The 16,153-nt window shown below is 38.4% G+C and overlaps 1 protein-coding gene across 8 annotated transcripts in view; it reads left to right on the top strand.

Moving 5' to 3' along the window:
- Nucleotides 1-2,870: 2,870 nt before the first annotated feature.
- IFT88 (intraflagellar transport 88) overlaps nucleotides 2,871-16,153 on the top strand; it is a 45,533-nt gene continuing 32,250 nt past the window's right edge. The window contains exons 1-15 of one of the 8 annotated variants that reach the window (XM_086881887.1): nucleotides 2,871-3,053; nucleotides 4,578-4,648; nucleotides 6,433-6,526; nucleotides 7,474-7,536; nucleotides 7,663-7,719; nucleotides 8,559-8,612; nucleotides 8,977-9,040; nucleotides 9,117-9,186; nucleotides 10,133-10,223; nucleotides 11,292-11,396; nucleotides 12,492-12,594; nucleotides 13,216-13,330; nucleotides 13,429-13,660; nucleotides 15,184-15,254; nucleotides 15,929-16,015. In XM_086881887.1, coding sequence (XP_086738013.1) covers nucleotides 3,027-3,053; nucleotides 4,578-4,648; nucleotides 6,433-6,526; nucleotides 7,474-7,536; nucleotides 7,663-7,719; nucleotides 8,559-8,612; nucleotides 8,977-9,040; nucleotides 9,117-9,186; nucleotides 10,133-10,223; nucleotides 11,292-11,396; nucleotides 12,492-12,594; nucleotides 13,216-13,330; nucleotides 13,429-13,660; nucleotides 15,184-15,254; nucleotides 15,929-16,015 — 1,304 coding nt within the window. In that variant the 5' untranslated portion in view covers nucleotides 2,871-3,026. Of the gene's footprint in view, nucleotides 3,054-4,072; nucleotides 4,196-4,577; nucleotides 4,649-5,355; nucleotides 6,320-6,432; nucleotides 6,527-7,473; nucleotides 7,537-7,662; nucleotides 7,720-8,558; nucleotides 8,613-8,976; nucleotides 9,041-9,116; nucleotides 9,187-10,132; nucleotides 10,224-11,291; nucleotides 11,397-12,491; nucleotides 12,595-13,215; nucleotides 13,331-13,428; nucleotides 13,661-15,183; nucleotides 15,255-15,928; nucleotides 16,016-16,153 lie in introns of those variants that run through there. The other 7 variants (XM_023919691.2, XM_086881886.1, XM_023919709.2 and 4 more) reach the window with 7 other exon arrangements.

Genomic DNA, 16,153 nt, shown 5'->3' with positions numbered 1-16,153 from the left:
TGGGCTGGGGGCGGGGCCTGGGCTGGACTGGGGGCGGGGCCTGACCGCGGCAGGGGCGGGGCGGGGGCGGGGCCGGGGCGGCTCCCACGGCCGCAGCCCCCGGGTCCCGCCCCCGCCGCTCCCCGAGCACGGAGAGAAAACGTAACATTTTAAATGCTTAATTAATACCAAAGAGTGTATTACTGTACTCTTGAAATATCCAAGAAATACTTTTAAGTTTTCTTGTCTTTCTGCAAAAAACTTCAAACAGTCGAAAAGCAATGAATTTGATCCCAGAATAAAGGTTTGATAGTTACTGATGGAGTTCAGTGAACCTTTGTTTGGCTATCGTTTGAAATTTTGTTCAGCTTGTAATTTCTTCTACTTTCAAAATAAATAAATAAATAAATAAACAAAATACGACCAACATAATAATTTTGGTTCATCTGTTCATCTTCAAATTGGAATTTGCTAATTCCAATCACATTCAACAACGAGATGGAGAAGACAAAATTATATATTCCTAAAGGTTTCATGAAGACTGCTCGAGATAGCAGGCAGAAAACCAGACTATTATCTCTTTGGCTTCTTGACCTTAACACCACCCATGTAACCTGAGATATGCCAGCTAGCAGAGCAAAATGGCAGTAAACTGGGCCATGGGAAGATTTAAGGCAGTGGGACAGAAGAGTATCAGATGCTGTACCAGTTCTGCTGCTCAGAGCTTGTGTAGGCTGCTATAGAAAGCAGCATCATAAGGTTATAGCAAGTACCAATTTTGCTTCTTTGAAGACTAATTCAAAATGGCATGACTTGGCACACGTTCTAAACACAAATACCTTTGTATAGCCAGAGCATAACTGAAGCGAACAATATATACTTACTTTGTGAACTCAGGTTTTTACTTCAAAGAAAAAAATTGTAAGTTCCTAGAACATGAAAGTAATGTCACCTGGGCTTGAGAAAAATGGTCTTCAGAACAACTTTACCATCACTTCCATTTAGAAGTACTTATCAGTTATTTTAATAGTCTTTGACCTCCTGAGACTTGTATTTATACCTTATTTGTCATCAGCAATAGACCAAGAGAAAAAAGCCATTGCAGATCTACAAATGGATTCAGAGAATTGGGGATGTTACTGCAAGTGTTTGAGAGCTAATCACAGCTGTGATAAAAACAATTACAGGGCCTTTTAGTTCTGGGGATGAACAAAACAAGTCTATGGCAATGAAACCTGAACTATATTATTATTGTTGTTATTGTTGTTGTTGTAATTATTATCCATATATTAGTGACAAAGCCCTATAGCTCTGCATTACTTAATCAAAATTAAGTCATGACTACAGCCATATTCCCCAGCACCCACAGTGATCAGACACACTGATAAAGTCCAAACTAGATCAAAAGAGGAGAGAGAAGTTTGCAAGAAGAAAGGAAAATATAGATAATTAAACAGAAATGTAAGTCAAGGGAAGAAAATATGATTTAAAAAACAAAGTACAAGTTTAATTTTTGTGTAATGCCATGAGAGTTTTAGGCCCAGTTCTTGCAGCCTCCGCAAGTCAGGGACAGTGATTCTCCTCCTTCTGCAATTCACATGGGAAGGACAGAAGGTGCTGTAAGCCCAGAAACATCAAAAACCATAACCAAACAATAACATGGTGAAAGGACTTGGGCTCCATGGCAATGAAAAGTAGGGCTTGTACTGGCAGCAGGAGATGCCCAGGTGGAGCAAATATGCACTCAACAGCATATATATTCTTTCTTCAAAGCCAAACAGGCACAGAGGCAGATTTGACTCATGTTGGGAGCTGCACAGTTGATCCCTCTATGTTTTTAGTCTCTATGAAGCGTGCTTCTTTGCTGTCCCATGTGCTCCTTTGCTGTCCCACGGGTAGAGCTGACATCTGCTACTGGCCACAGAGGGGTGGATTTACGGCAGGGGAGAAGCAGGATGGTACAAAAGGGTTGTGTAATAAGCAAGGAGAAATAAATCTCACTAACTCTGAGCCATGGGGACATGGAACATGAAGAAGATGTGAATTCCTCCTTGGAGGAAATAAAGGAATGGTATGATTTTAAAATACAGAGTTCTAGCCTGAGCTTTTAGTGTGGAATAAAAACAGAGGCATAGTTCACATTTGTTAAGTATTAGATCTGTTTAATACATCACTTGCTCACCAGAGCAACCAGAAAGTACATTTGCTTGGTAATGGACTATGATCTGTTGCTACAACGTTTCTAATGGTTTGTGAAGTATAATGCCTTGAAAAGATCACTTTAATTAATAACTTTATTGCTGTTCTTTAGAGTTCTAACTAATGGTTTGTATTCTGTGTTGTAACTAGTGGTTGTATTGAAATGATGTTATAATTAAAACTATAATTTTAATTATTATTATTAGTTTGTGTTGTTAATTTGGGTGGTCTTTCAAAGTGCAGATGGCCTGATGCAAATACTACCAATATTGCTAAAATGCTGATTCTTAAAGAAGCAATCTGAAAGAATATGACAGTAAATAGTAGTAAAGTAGATACTACTATAGCACAATTCAGCACAACTAGATAGGTTATATAGTTCAGTAGTAAAAAATACCTGTTAAGAAGATAATTTTCCTGTTGCAAATGCATTTTAAACCCAAACTACAACATGTGGTACAACATAGAAGGCACATGGTGTGATCCTTGGGGTGTCCTGTGCAGGCCCAGGAGCTGGACTTAGATGATCTTGTGGATCCCTTCCAATTCATATATTTTATGGTTTTATATACATTATTTGCAACATATGTATCATTCATAAGGAGGTTTTTCCATTCATTTTGTTTTCAAACTGTATGCTGACTAGATGCATTAGTTCCCTGAGGAGCAGTTAAATGCAGCTTTACTGTTTCTGGCAGTTGAGCTACTTGAATGGTTTCTGTGTGACAGCAGGAAATCCCGAAGACCTGGTCAGCCCAGAATTCAGTAATAGAAAATTACCTTTTTAAAGATTAGAGTGGGAGAGTTACATTTTCAATTCAGAAAAACACCAATCAGTGCTTGGTTCGATGAACAGTTCAACTGGCAGAGCAAGGGTAAGGTACACACTAACAGCGATTATAAAAGGTACACACTAACAGCAATTATAACAGGCACACTGTGGCCAGTAACCCCTGAACCCAAATTAGAAGGTCCTGGAACAGTTTGTTTGAGTCCTTATCTGCAAAGTTACCACTGGTAAAAGACAGATACACCATGTATTGAAAGGCAAAGAAATTCCTGTTTAGGAGTATAGCTTCATGGTCTGTTTAATCTGTGATAAATTTTCACTTAATTCACTGGATCAGATACTTGATGTCTTGAATAGTGACTGAAGGAAAACCTCATCAGATTAGCAGTTTACTTCAGCTGCACAACTATGTAACTTGATGCTAGTCAGAGGACTGATGTGGGGCATTTAGTGACAGTCGTGCTTTAATCCAACTTAAAATGATCAGGAATTTAAAGCATACAATGCTACTTGGACTATATACTAAATTTACTTTTTTTTCTTCTTTTTTTTTTTCTTTTTTTTTTTTTTTTGGCAGTCTCACTTTTTAGGTTGTCCCCTGCATTTAGCCAATAAAGACAATTACATCATCTTACACCATTACAGGGTTTCTTACTGTAGCATCATCTTGTTAGATGATGTCGTATGATCACAACCCATGAGTGCTGTGCCTTGTGTTGCCACAAAGAATCCTGAGATATTGAGGGTTTGTGTGAAATCTTCATGTATTAAGGTGTAATTATACATCATAGCACCAGAAAAAAACCCAAACTAATCCTCTTGACTGACACATGTTTTAGAAACATGAACAAAGTCATTGAGACTCTTACATTCTTGTATGTCAAATGTAGCATCTGGAATGCAAGGTCTAAGGACCTGGGCCATGGCATGCTCCCAGGATGGTCTGAGTACATACAGGCCAGGGGCCACTTAAGTCTGAGTGTACACACCCAATTTGGGAGGGTAAGGAAGTTTGACAATAGGAACATGGTCAGGTTCCAGGGTTGCCTTGGCACCACCTCATTTACAAATAAGATGCACTGCTCCTTGACACAGTGCCGTCTTTTCACTGCCCTAGATATTTGGGTTGAAACGTCAGAATAGTGCACCAATATGCCCAGGTTCCCAACACGGACAACACGGATAGCAGAGCTAGGTCTCTTACCACACAATCTACCTACTGCTCAGGTACATGTTAATACATATTAATTAATCAGATGCATATTAATGCATCTGGGGACAATGAGAAAAAAATCTAAAAGCCATAGGTTCAATTATATATGAAGAGTCACAGGCACAAAAAAAGGGGCTATAAATCTCTATATGTATCTTATGCCGAAGGTTATGATTTGTGGCAAGTAATGCAGCTGAAAACTTTTCCACCCTGTTATTCTGCAAATTACTTGTACTCTAGAAAATTCAGGTATAAAGATTCTCATGTCAAAAGGTCTCAAGTCTCAAGTTTGTGTGTGAAAGTGGTTCATGCATGGAACGTGAACAGGTTAATGCAGGAAGTGATAATGTCTTAATAATTCTTTATGTTATCTTTGTTTCTCTTGTTGGGAGCCAGAGTAGAAAGACCTTTCGCTCATGTCCTCTGCATGCGTCTTATCTCTTCAGAAAGGACTTTGAGGCTGAAAGGTGAGCAGCAGAAGACCCTGGCATTGCATAATGTGCACAAACCCTGACCATAAAATGGGTAGTTCTGTATATTGTCTTTGCAGCTTTCTTATGCTGTTGGCATAATGCGGTAGGGGTTACAATTCGTCTCATAAAATGTTTTCTCTCTTAAAAATACTGTAGGTGTGTTCAGAAATCCCTTCTCTATTCTGTTTTCCGTTTAGGCATAGGAAACTTTCTCCAGACTATAATGATTTGCCGTGGGAAAATCAGCTGACACTTCCCAGGGTTTCCAAAATACCAAGAGAAAGTAGTAAAGACGGCGAGGAGAATAATCTTTTTATGAGACACTAGGGACTTTTAAAATTTAGTTTCAGAGGCTGTGGCATATGGGAAGCTTTAACAACCTTTGGGTTTCTTGGTTGTTTTTTTTTTTTAATTGAGCCTTTCAGTTTTGAGAGAAGATTTCGCAGCTCATTGGAAGAAACGGTGACGTTTTGGATTGCGAATGGATTGGAAATGAAGCGCGTCTTAGGGTTTTTTCACGGAGGTTTCCCTCGGTTCGCTCCGGAGCAGCGAGCTGAGGGCGAGCCCCACGGCCCGGCCCGAGCCCCACGGCCCGGCCCGAGCCCCACGGCCCGGCCCGAGCCCCACGGCCCGGCCCGCCCCTCACGGCCCGGCCCGAGCCCCACGGCCCGGCCCGCCCCTCACGGCCCGGCCCGAGCCCCACGGCCCGGCCCGCCCCTCACGGCCCGGCCCGAGCCCCACGGCCCCGCCCGCCCCTCACGGCGGCAGCGCCCGGCCCCGCCCGCGGTGCATGCTGGGAGCGCCGCCGTGGCCCGGGCAACGCCGCTAGCGCCGAGCGCCGAGCGGGCCGGGCCGGGCCGGGCTGGGTCGAGCCGAGCCGAGCCGAGGTCCAGAGTCCCGCCCGTGCCCTGAGCCACCCCCCCCGCCGCGGGGCACATCTCCGGGTCCCCACTGGAAGAACCCGCGCCGGGAGCGGCTCGGCTGCGGTGCACCGCGGGGAAGCGACGGGGAGCATCCTCCTCATCCTCCCCATCCTCCTCATCCTCCTCATCCTCCCCATCCTCCCGCTGCGGAGGAGCTGGCTTCGTCCTGGCTGAAGCTGGCTTGCTAAAGGGCATGTACTTCATGTTATCGATGAAAGCAAACGTTGTCTTCTTGAGGTTTTTATGAAAGCAGGTAGCCAGGCAAAGTGAGACACCTTAGTGTCGGCTCTCCATGAGGGAGAGGCCAGCAGGTGAACGCATCGTGTTAGGGAAATATTGGTGGAGAAAGACTTTGGAAGCCGGGCGTCTTTAATGCTAGCTTTTAAAACCCGTTTTAATTGAAATGGCTTCATAACTGTAGCTATGTTGATGTTAGAATGCAGGAGGAAAGGGGTGGTGCAAGGGATAAGGGAAAGAAAGGAAAGGTTCAAAGCAAGATGAAATACATTTCATTAGACTTATTACTATTGTTTGGCCTATAAATACTAACTTTAGAATATGAGCTGTGTTAAACATGAGCTAGCTGACAGTGGAAAGATACCATTCTAGAAGTAGTAATGCAGTTACTTGTTACTATAATTTAGTTTTAATGATAAATATATTTAAAGCCATTTTCATAACTGGTATAAGTATAAACAAAAATATAGATCCATGAAGTGGTGCCATTTAATATTGTTTATAGGTGAGTCCTAGTTCTTATGACTACTAATCAAACTACCACTCTTTATATTTTGCATTTTAAAATATTTTTATAAAACCTTTGAGGTAACATTTGGCATGTTAAATGTTTCACAGAAAAATGATGCAAAATGTGCATCTGGCTCCTGAGAATAAAGAGGATGATCTCTATTCTGGATACAATGATTATAATCCCATGTTTGACACAGAGGTAAAGTATTTGCTGTTTCTCACCTTTCCCATACATAGAATTTTAACTTAGAAGTATAAGAATTTATGGGTAATGTACAAGTTTACAACTGCTTTGAAGTGAAATATATTTTAATTAGCAGGGAACATTGGAAGTTTCCCAGGGATCTTCTTGAATAATTAATTCTTTGATTGCTTTCTATTCCAACTAAACACTTGTGCAGATCTCAGCAGATCTAAGATGCTGTAATGGTTAGAATTTTTGAAATACAGAATCATAATTATTTGTAGACATGTTCAGTGTGGTGTTTCCCAGCCTGTGTGCAGCAGCAAGTTTTTGACAAAAGAGGCTCCTGAGTGGTCAGTAGGTCATCGATTTCTACTGTGCTGCTGCTGGAGGAGCTCACTGGAATGAGTAGAATGGAGTCCTGCAGGTCTCTCTGCAATTGAGTAGAGCATCTGGAATATCTTAAAGCCCTGCTGACCACTTCTGGGTAACTGCTGGTGTGGTGGAGTTGGGACAGCAGTGGTGTCTTTTGGTCCAAGACCACTAGCAAGACTTGGCATCTTGTGTGAAATCCCAGTACCCAATCCATGGGAGTTGCAGCAGGACATGAGATGTTTTAACATCTTGCATTGCAGTTGTTAATGTCAAAATTCAGAAATAGCATAAGTAGTAAGCATTTGGATGGAAAAATAAATTCATATGATGTTTTATGACTTCAGCTCTGTTTCCTCTGTGTTTTTAGAAAATAATGAGTTTTTACATTTCCTAATCTGAAATACCAAAAAAGATAGACAAATAATATAATTGTAAATTATTGTCAGTAAACCCTGTTCAGTTATCTTAAAGTATCTCATGAAGAATTTTTGATTTTTTGCCAATCTGCTTTCAGTAGTCTGAAGGTTGTAGAATTGTGAGTTTGGGTGTTGTGGTTTTAAAAGGGTTAATGTTTTTGTCTTTTCTAGGATTTAGAAAATGATGTGGCTTTTCAACAGGCAGCAAGAACAAGTCATGGAAGAAGGCCCCCTGTAAGTACCTTTTTAAACACTTTGCATTAATGCAGATCTTACTGTGTAGAAACACTAATAATTGACACATACATGTTTTAATTGGTGGGGTTTTTTTTGTTTGGTTCTCTTTTTTCCTCCACCCAGGTGACAGCCAAAATTCCTGGTACATCAAGTCCAAGACCTCTAGCTACTGGATTTGGGGCAAGTTTTTATTCTGTTGTATCTAATGCAAATGTCATTTACAAAATATAAATGTACAATTTAATTCCACACACAAAGTGAGCTCTTTCAAGTTAAGAGTTTCATTCCAGTGAACTGCATCTATTCATTAGTTTTAGCTCACAACTTTGCACTTGGTCAAGGCATGGTTACTGTTTGTTTTTCTTCTGAACCATGCTGCAAATCTTCTGTACTGCATAAGGCATTATAGTCCAAGCTCTTAATTGGGTTCACTTGCAGGGGAATCTGAATAGGTTGTTATTTTGGCTTGGGAAAGTTTCCTGGAAGTTACAGTGGAATCAAGTCTTGAAGAATATGAGCACTGAAACATCTCTAGTTGAGTCAGAAAAAGTTGGTTGTGTTCTTGGGTATTCTTAGATGCACTGATAAAATAAATCTGCATGAAAATACAACTTAAGAGATTAATACAGTGACAGATTTTATCAGCTCTACACAGAATTTTACTGAAGTATTTTATATAAATTACTTGTTCAATTTCAAGGTAGCAGTTTCAATAATTTAATAATGGAAAGTATACTGCCTCAGATAATTTTCTAAATAACTTCTTTCTAAAAGAGCTGATGGAAGTATTCAAACACATAAAAAACCTTTATTGTGAATTTGTGCTAACCGAAGTATTCAACATCTCTAAGTCTGCCAGGCACTGGCAGTATACTGCATATGAGTAACATAAGTGGGAATTTTGCTATGAACTTATGTGAGAGTTAGCTCAACTTTTAAAATTTAGTGTTGAGAAGAGCATATGTAGGCTTCTTACGCTTTGTGAATGACAATTTCAAACAACTTACTTATTTTTGTAGTCAAAGGCAAGTTTAACTTCATCTATGGGACGACCCATGACAGGAGCTATACAGGTAAAAGTTCCAGTATTTGCATTTTATATTCATTTGGAATGATGAATTTTTCTGGTAAGTGTTAGATACAAGTATTTAGAAGTTCATTGAATTAATACAAATTACTGCACTTTTAATTTGTCCTTTTTTGAACATAGTACTGTCAGAAAGCATGAGGGTAGTGATGTGTGTTTTATTTTAGAACAGATTTGGAAGCAATAACAGTGTAGTACTTTCTTGCACTTACTGACATGCAATGAACAATTAGTCATTAAAATAACATATATAGAATATATAAAAATTACATATATAAATATATAATTATGTCTGTATTGTTTACAACATAATTTTTAGTGAGATTATTTTATCTTCTTCTTTATGTGAGGATGGAGTTTCTCGACCAATGACAGCAGTGCAAGCTGCAGGTTACACTAAAGCGGCTGTGAGAGGTATGGTTTGTAGAAATTTCCAGCTGCCACAGGGATGTATTATTTTACAGTTTTCAGTACTCACTTAATTTTTCAGGTTCTTCATTTGATCCTCTCGGCCAAGCAAGAGGTCCTGCTTCACCTCTGGAAAAGAAAACTTTAGACAGGTTTGTTCAGTTCTGCATTACATTCTTTCAAAGCATTAACAGCAACAGAAAACCAACCACGTGTAGAGTTTAAAAACATCCAGGCAGTTACAGAAACCTTGAGGGGCCAAGCTCTGAACTTGGTGGAATAATGCCACAAATATTTGTGTTTGTGTCAGGAGCATCTGATGTCAGTGATTTCTGGTTCTGGCTAGCTCAGCAGCCTGGCTGTAGCTGTTGCCACACAAATGCTGTGATACTTACACAGAATTGTGCAGGACCATGAAAGTGTGTGTGACAGGCAAGGAACACCACGATTCTTGAAGCTCTTTGGGAAGAACTTGGGGAAGGTTGCCTACTCTTTCTCCCTATTCACTCTGAGCTTAGCACTTGAGCTGAAACTTGCAGGTTGGTGCGAATACTGGGGAGTTTGCTCAGAAAATTGTTGAGGTTTCCAGTACCAAAGTTCTGTTCCCCAAATGTAGCTATATAGGAATAAGGAATCCCACTGATATGTTGGTTATTTATCAGTGGAAAAAGTCTAGAAGAACTACAACTTTTTGTTATAATCTGCATTTGCAAGCAATGCTTTAGTTATGCGTGCAAATAAAAGTTCAATTAATTGCTTTTAATGTGATATTTAATTTCATTAGTGTTTGATATGAAAGCTCATCTATTGTTTTGTAATTCTGAGCAAATTTGGTTCGTGAAATTTGTCTGTGTAATGTTCTTGTTAGAGAATTTATGTTTTCTTTGGTCTCTGTTCTCAAGAGTGTGAATGTGATATCTTCAGACAATCTTCTCTAGGCATTGTTTCACACAATACTCTCTTTGATGGAAAAACAAGTTAGTTGTGCCATGTGATATGTCATTGTGTTGTTTTACTGAGAATATAATGTGTAAAAGTTTAGTGTTTGCAGTTGCTTTAACTTTAGTGTTAATCTTTTTGTTGTTATTTTTATTTTAGTTTAGAAGAGAAGATGAGGCAGTTGGAAAAAAAAGTGAATGAACTGGTTGAAGAAAGCTGTGTTGCCAATAGTTGTGGAGACTTGAAATTGGTAGTTTTTCTGAATTTCACTTCATTTCTGCTGTAATCTGTATAGATAGATGTTTCAAAATGACTTGCAGTCAAATTTATAAAATTATTAAAATTATTTTAATTCTAAATTTATTGTGACTCTTCTAGTCTAGTGATATCTTGCTTTGCTGAAAAAAAGGGTAGGGGCTGTATTTCTGACATATATATTTAACATTTCAGTGTTTCAAAAATTCCCTTCCCCCTGTGTCCATTGACCTCTTCAGATGGGTCTGATAAATTAATTGTACTGGCAGAGTTCTGGTCCGGGCTAGCTAGCATTTAACAGTTCCTAGGTATGATCAAAGGTTACCATGGGTAAGGAACTATTTCCAATAGACAGTTTGAATGTATTTGTTCTGTTACAGAGGATGCTAGAACATTGTTGTGCCACTGAGTTGTGGCTAATTAACCAATCTATTTTGTTAGTTTTTCCTGAGCCTCTTGCATGTATGGTCAAGAATGCTCATGATATCAAAGGGTTGTTTCTTATGTAGATTGTATCAGATGACTCCAGGGGTCCTATAGGATGTTTGTTTCTGACAAGTCCAGCAGAATATCCATTTTCCTGCAAAAGTTATCTAAGTTGTGAACTAATTATCTGTTTAATAGCAAAGTTGGATTTGCCTTTTATCATGAGGACTAGGAATCAAACTATATCTTGAAGTACTTCCTTCACCACTGGCTTCCAAGTAGCCACCTTGAGTAGTAACCATTACTTTCTTAATCATTGCACCCTTGTGGAGGCACACAGGACAGCTAATGGCACTTGCTATACCCAAAGCATTACTTATACAAAGGATTAATCTGCAAAGAATTGTAATTTGGTACATAATTACACAGCTAAGCAGACTTAGATAGCTGTATGTCTGCTTATTGCTAATTAAATCCTTTTGATGAGTTGTAGTGCTTTTTTCAGGCATTTGGTGCAGTCTGTAAACCAAAGAAAATAGACATGAATGTATTCTCTTCATACTTGTTTTGAATGTGATTTCATCGTCTTGAGTCAGTAGGATTCAAGGCACTGTTAAATTATAGTGTTTTGTTTAAGGCTCTGGAGAAAGCAAAAGAGGCTGGAAGACAGGAAAGAGAATTGTTGAGACAACGTGAACAAATTGCTCCTCCAGAAGGTATCAACTTAGACCTCACTTACACAGTAAGTGCTCAGAAATCTTCAGTAACTGAAATGTTGCTAAAAAACCTCCTTAGCAGAAATGCTGGTGTTTCCTGAAGGGTGTGTCTGTGTTGTAATGCTCCTGGCAGTGTACAGTGGAGGTCCATTCATGTCATTGAGGCCATTTCCATGCATGTCAAATACCAGAGAAACCATGGAGTCTGCATTAAGTGGAGGAGAATTTCCATAGATATGTATTCCAGATATTTACTCACATGTAAAACCTGCATATCAAAATATAGCAAATGCAGACCCTGTATTTCAGAAATAAATAGCTTAGAGAGTGTAATATGCTGAGAGGAGAAAACAAAACAGGAGAGATCAGATGCTGCCTTTAAATTGAACCATAAAGTGTCTGAGAATGTGTTACATGAAATAGGATATAGTAGTTTTCCTGAATCTTAAAGCAGGTATCTAGATTTACATTCTGGTTTTCAAATAGTAAACTTTTTTTTTTTTAAAAAAAGGGTGCAACATGCATAAAAATATTTGACGGATATTTAAATTCATACTCCAGGTAGTGTTGTAGAGACAATTATTAACAATTAATATTTTGAATTAGGCAGACCTGATAATTTATTTTACCATGAAGGTCAGAGTAAAGCTGTGGGAAAAAATGCAGAGCTATTCTACCTGACACCAACAGAGCTTCTGTTGTGAAACAGCAGTTTGGAAAAAACCTCCCCTTCTATACTGAGTGACCACAGGCATTAGGAGCATTTTCCACATGTTGGGAGTCATAAATTACACACAATTTCTGAGAATTATCTTGCATGAATATTTTTTAACAACCTCACATTATAGCACTGTGTTTACTTAGGTCTAAGGCCCATGTAGCATAACTTTGAATGCTAGTAATTTATGTACAAAAATAAAAGAATTACCTAGAATAAATAGCTTTTAAACTTGTTTCCTCTATATCAATTTACAAGAACAAAGGGACATTAAAGAGGGAAAGCTTACAAACGGTAAAGACAATAGTTCCAGGGTAAAATGAACTTGAAATTATCTACTATGAATTTAAGTTTATTGCTGCTGAGAATATTTTCTTGTACCTGTAATTCCAATTTTCTATAGGTTCTCCTCAATCTGGCCAGTCAGTATGTTGCTAATGAAATGTATGCTGAAGCACTGACTACTTACCAAGTTATAGTGAAGAATAAGATGTTCAGCAATGGAGGTAGGTTGTATCCAAAGCGGATTTAAACTGGTAGTAAGGCATACAAAGTGAGGACTGCATCTGCCTGGTGCTGATACTCAGAGAACTCAGCCCTCATGTCTGCCACTCAGAGTGGGTGACAGATATTCTTAGTCTCTGACTATGAGTCTCTGACTCAGAGAGCCAAACCACATTAAATTATACTGACTCATGAAGCCTTTTCTTTTCACAGGCTAAACTAAACCATAAAGACAAATACATAATTTTCTCATGCCACACATGCTATGTGGTCTTCTCTAGTACTAATTTTAATTCTTTTAGTATTTTGCATATCTTTGAGACTCCTTTTTTTCAGAGATGCTTATTTGCAGCTGTCTTCCTGGAGGGCACTGTAAATAATCTCCATTTCACCCCTTAATTCAAAATCAGAATACATCTGACAGGATAGTTCTAGATTTCATGACTACTTCATCTTCTCTCTCATCTTCTCTTGAGTTAAATTCACAGAAGGCGGTTCTGTGCAGTGATGCTTTAAAGGGACATTGCTATCCTAAAATGAAGACAAATGTATTAAGAAGTTCTTCTACTCTGTCACTATGAAACACTTTAAAAATGTTGTAACTCACTGATTCCTTTTGATAGGTATACTGAAGGTAAATATGGGAAATATATATTTAAAACAACGAAACTATTCCAAAGCTATCAAATTCTACCGTATGGCTCTAGACCAGATTACTAGTTCCCACAAACAGATGAGGTGAGTTTCTTCTATGAGTCATGGTTATGAAGCACAAGTTGTGGATACAGTATGATTTAGTAGTTAAAAATATAACCTAAACCTGATTTCTTACTTAGGATAAAAATAATGGAAAATATTGGAGTTGCATTTATTAAAACTGGCCAATATGTTGATGCCATTTCTTCATTTGAAGAAATAATGAGCATATCCCCAAACCTGAAGGCAGGCTTCAACCTGATTCTATGTTACTTTGCTATTGGAAATGGTGAGCAAATGAAGAAAGCCTTCAAAAACCTCATTGAAGTTCCCTTGGAAGTGGATTATGAAGACAAATACATTTCATTAAATGTAAGTTGAAAAAAAAGTAAACTGTGTCTTTATAAAGTAAATCAGAAGAAAGAGGGAGAGATACTGAATTCTTGGACTGTATTGACTATGGAAATTGATGTGTATTTAAGTATCTGAAATAACTTTTTACCAGGATTAATTTAGTGTGGCAGTACTGCTCAGATGTGTAAAAAAAATGAGAGAACATTTAAATCTTTTCTTCCTCTAAAGATATGATGTACATAAACCCCACACCACAAGATTGTCTTCATAATGATTTTGTTGAAATTCATTTGGGCTTACTTACACTTACTGCTTCACCATCTTCATTTATATAGAATTTTAATAAAATATTTATAAGGTAAAATAAAGGGTGCTAAACAATGAGTGGGTTAATGCAAATTTCCTCGAGTGAGTGCTAATAAAAGTTGTAATATTGTATTTATATAATATTTTACAGAAGAAACTATAGTGACATTTGCAGATGCTTATTTTAGTTTATTAGACTTTTTTGGAAACTGGACTTCCTTTGACTTTCCATGATGCTAAAGAGAGGAAAAAATAGTTAATAGGCTCAGGGTCCCTCTTAGAAAAATCTTTTATAAAATGATCAAGTGTTTCATCTTCTGCTTTTTTTCAGTGATGCAAGTCTTTCAGTCCTAAAGATCAAATATATAACTAATCTTCAAATTGTCTGCAGCTTAAGAGTATCTGTTGTTTCCTACGGTCATAGCATAAGGAAATAAAATCTAATGTATGAAGCATACAGATATATTTATTGATATATATGTATATATTTTAATACATTTTATATAATTTCTTATAGAAGAAATTATATAAAAGTAAGGGCCATTAAGCCTTTGAATTAATTGAAGGCTATGTAAGATCATTCATTGGAAGAAAGCCTTGAGACTGCAGAGGTAATTTCTAAGGGTAGGCAAGCTATAGTTTTAACAGACATTCCAAGCTCTCTATTTTTTTATGAAGAGTTCAGAGAAAAGATCATGATTTCCTTCTGGTCTTTATTTTGCATAAATCTATGATCTGTCCCTAATAAACGAGGAAGGAGTGGCTACCTAGCATACCCTGCATAGCTTCTTTTAGAGCTGACAGAGATGTGTGGTAGAAACCATAAGATGATCATGCAAGTTGTTGTAATGAGGAGGTGGCACAAGTCCTCATCTGCTGAATACCACAGCCTTTCAGCAAATGTTTATTTTTAAGCATGAGAATATTGTCACTGTGATCTGCAGCCTTCCTGGTCTGATACACATGCCATGAACTACATCTGGTAACAACCTTAATGTGAGGTGTGATGACACACACGAGCAGAAAAACACTATTGAAATAGTTGTAATGCCAAATTTCAGAGTATACGTTTAGAAAACTACTTTAAACTAAAGCTAGCCTTTTCTAATGTGGAAAGTAAGTGACATCATAGACTATATATTTTACATCAATTTATGTTTGCAGTCATATTGTCTATAAAAGAATTAAAATGTTTGTATGCTGGTATAGTTTACAGTTGTTTTTCCCCCCTCCAGGATGATCTACATATGAATCTACTGATTGAAGCCATTAAAAACGACAGCTTAAGTCAAATAGAGCGTGAGAGGTAATGGTGGACTCTGTTCTTAAGACTGTGGTGCCTTGAATTTTAGCTCCTGGAAGGATTATCACTTTAGTCACTTGTCCGCAGCTCTTGTTACAGAAGTGTCCTCCCAATTCTTAGGAAAGCACATGCTCAGAAGAACCTGTTGGATCACCCAATTTATTGTACTGCCCTAAAGTAGAGTGTCTACCCCAAATGTTACAGGGTACGCTGCTAAAAACTAGCAGCATTTGAGTTTTTAAAAAAAATATAAGTAGTGTGCAGTGAAAGGAAAACAGAGAAGACTAACACCTTAATCAAGATACAGGGGAATAGTGGTAACAGGGAACTGGTTACATTGACTTCTGAGATTTGAGTGCAGGAAGATGGCAGAATACATTTTGGTTTTGGTTTTTTTTTCTATGCATGTTTTTGAAATGGTGACATAGAATTGTATGCAAGTATAGGATTGGAAGGGACTTTAGAGATTATCTGGTTCCAGCCCTTCTGCCATGAGCAGGGACACCTCCCACTAGACCAGGTTGGTCAGAGTCCCCCATTCAGCCTGGCCTTGCACGCTTCCAGGGATGGGGCATCCACTTCTCTGGGCAGCCTGTTGCAGTGCCTCATCACCCTGACAGTGAAGAATTTCTTTCATATTTTTGTATTGTGTTTTTGTGGTTTTTTTTTTCCTTTAGGAAGTCCTTGGCAGAGGAATATATCATGACAGCTGCTAAACTCATTGCACCGGCAATTGAGACATCTTTTGCAGTAGGCTATGACTGGTAAGAGTCAAGTGGGGCTTCTTTTTGTCTAAATTATGTCAACTCTTGTGCTGGTTATGAAACCAGTTCACAGATGGAAGCAGCCTGGGAAACACAGTTCTCTGAGCATCTCAAACACAGCAACCAGGCTATTTTCAG

Source organism: Cyanistes caeruleus, chromosome 3 (genome assembly GCF_971803275.1).
Source record: "Cyanistes caeruleus chromosome 3, bCyaCae1.hap1.1, whole genome shotgun sequence".
NCBI lineage: Eukaryota > Metazoa > Chordata > Aves > Passeriformes > Paridae > Cyanistes > Cyanistes caeruleus.
This window is presented reverse-complemented; position numbering and strand designations above follow the sequence as displayed.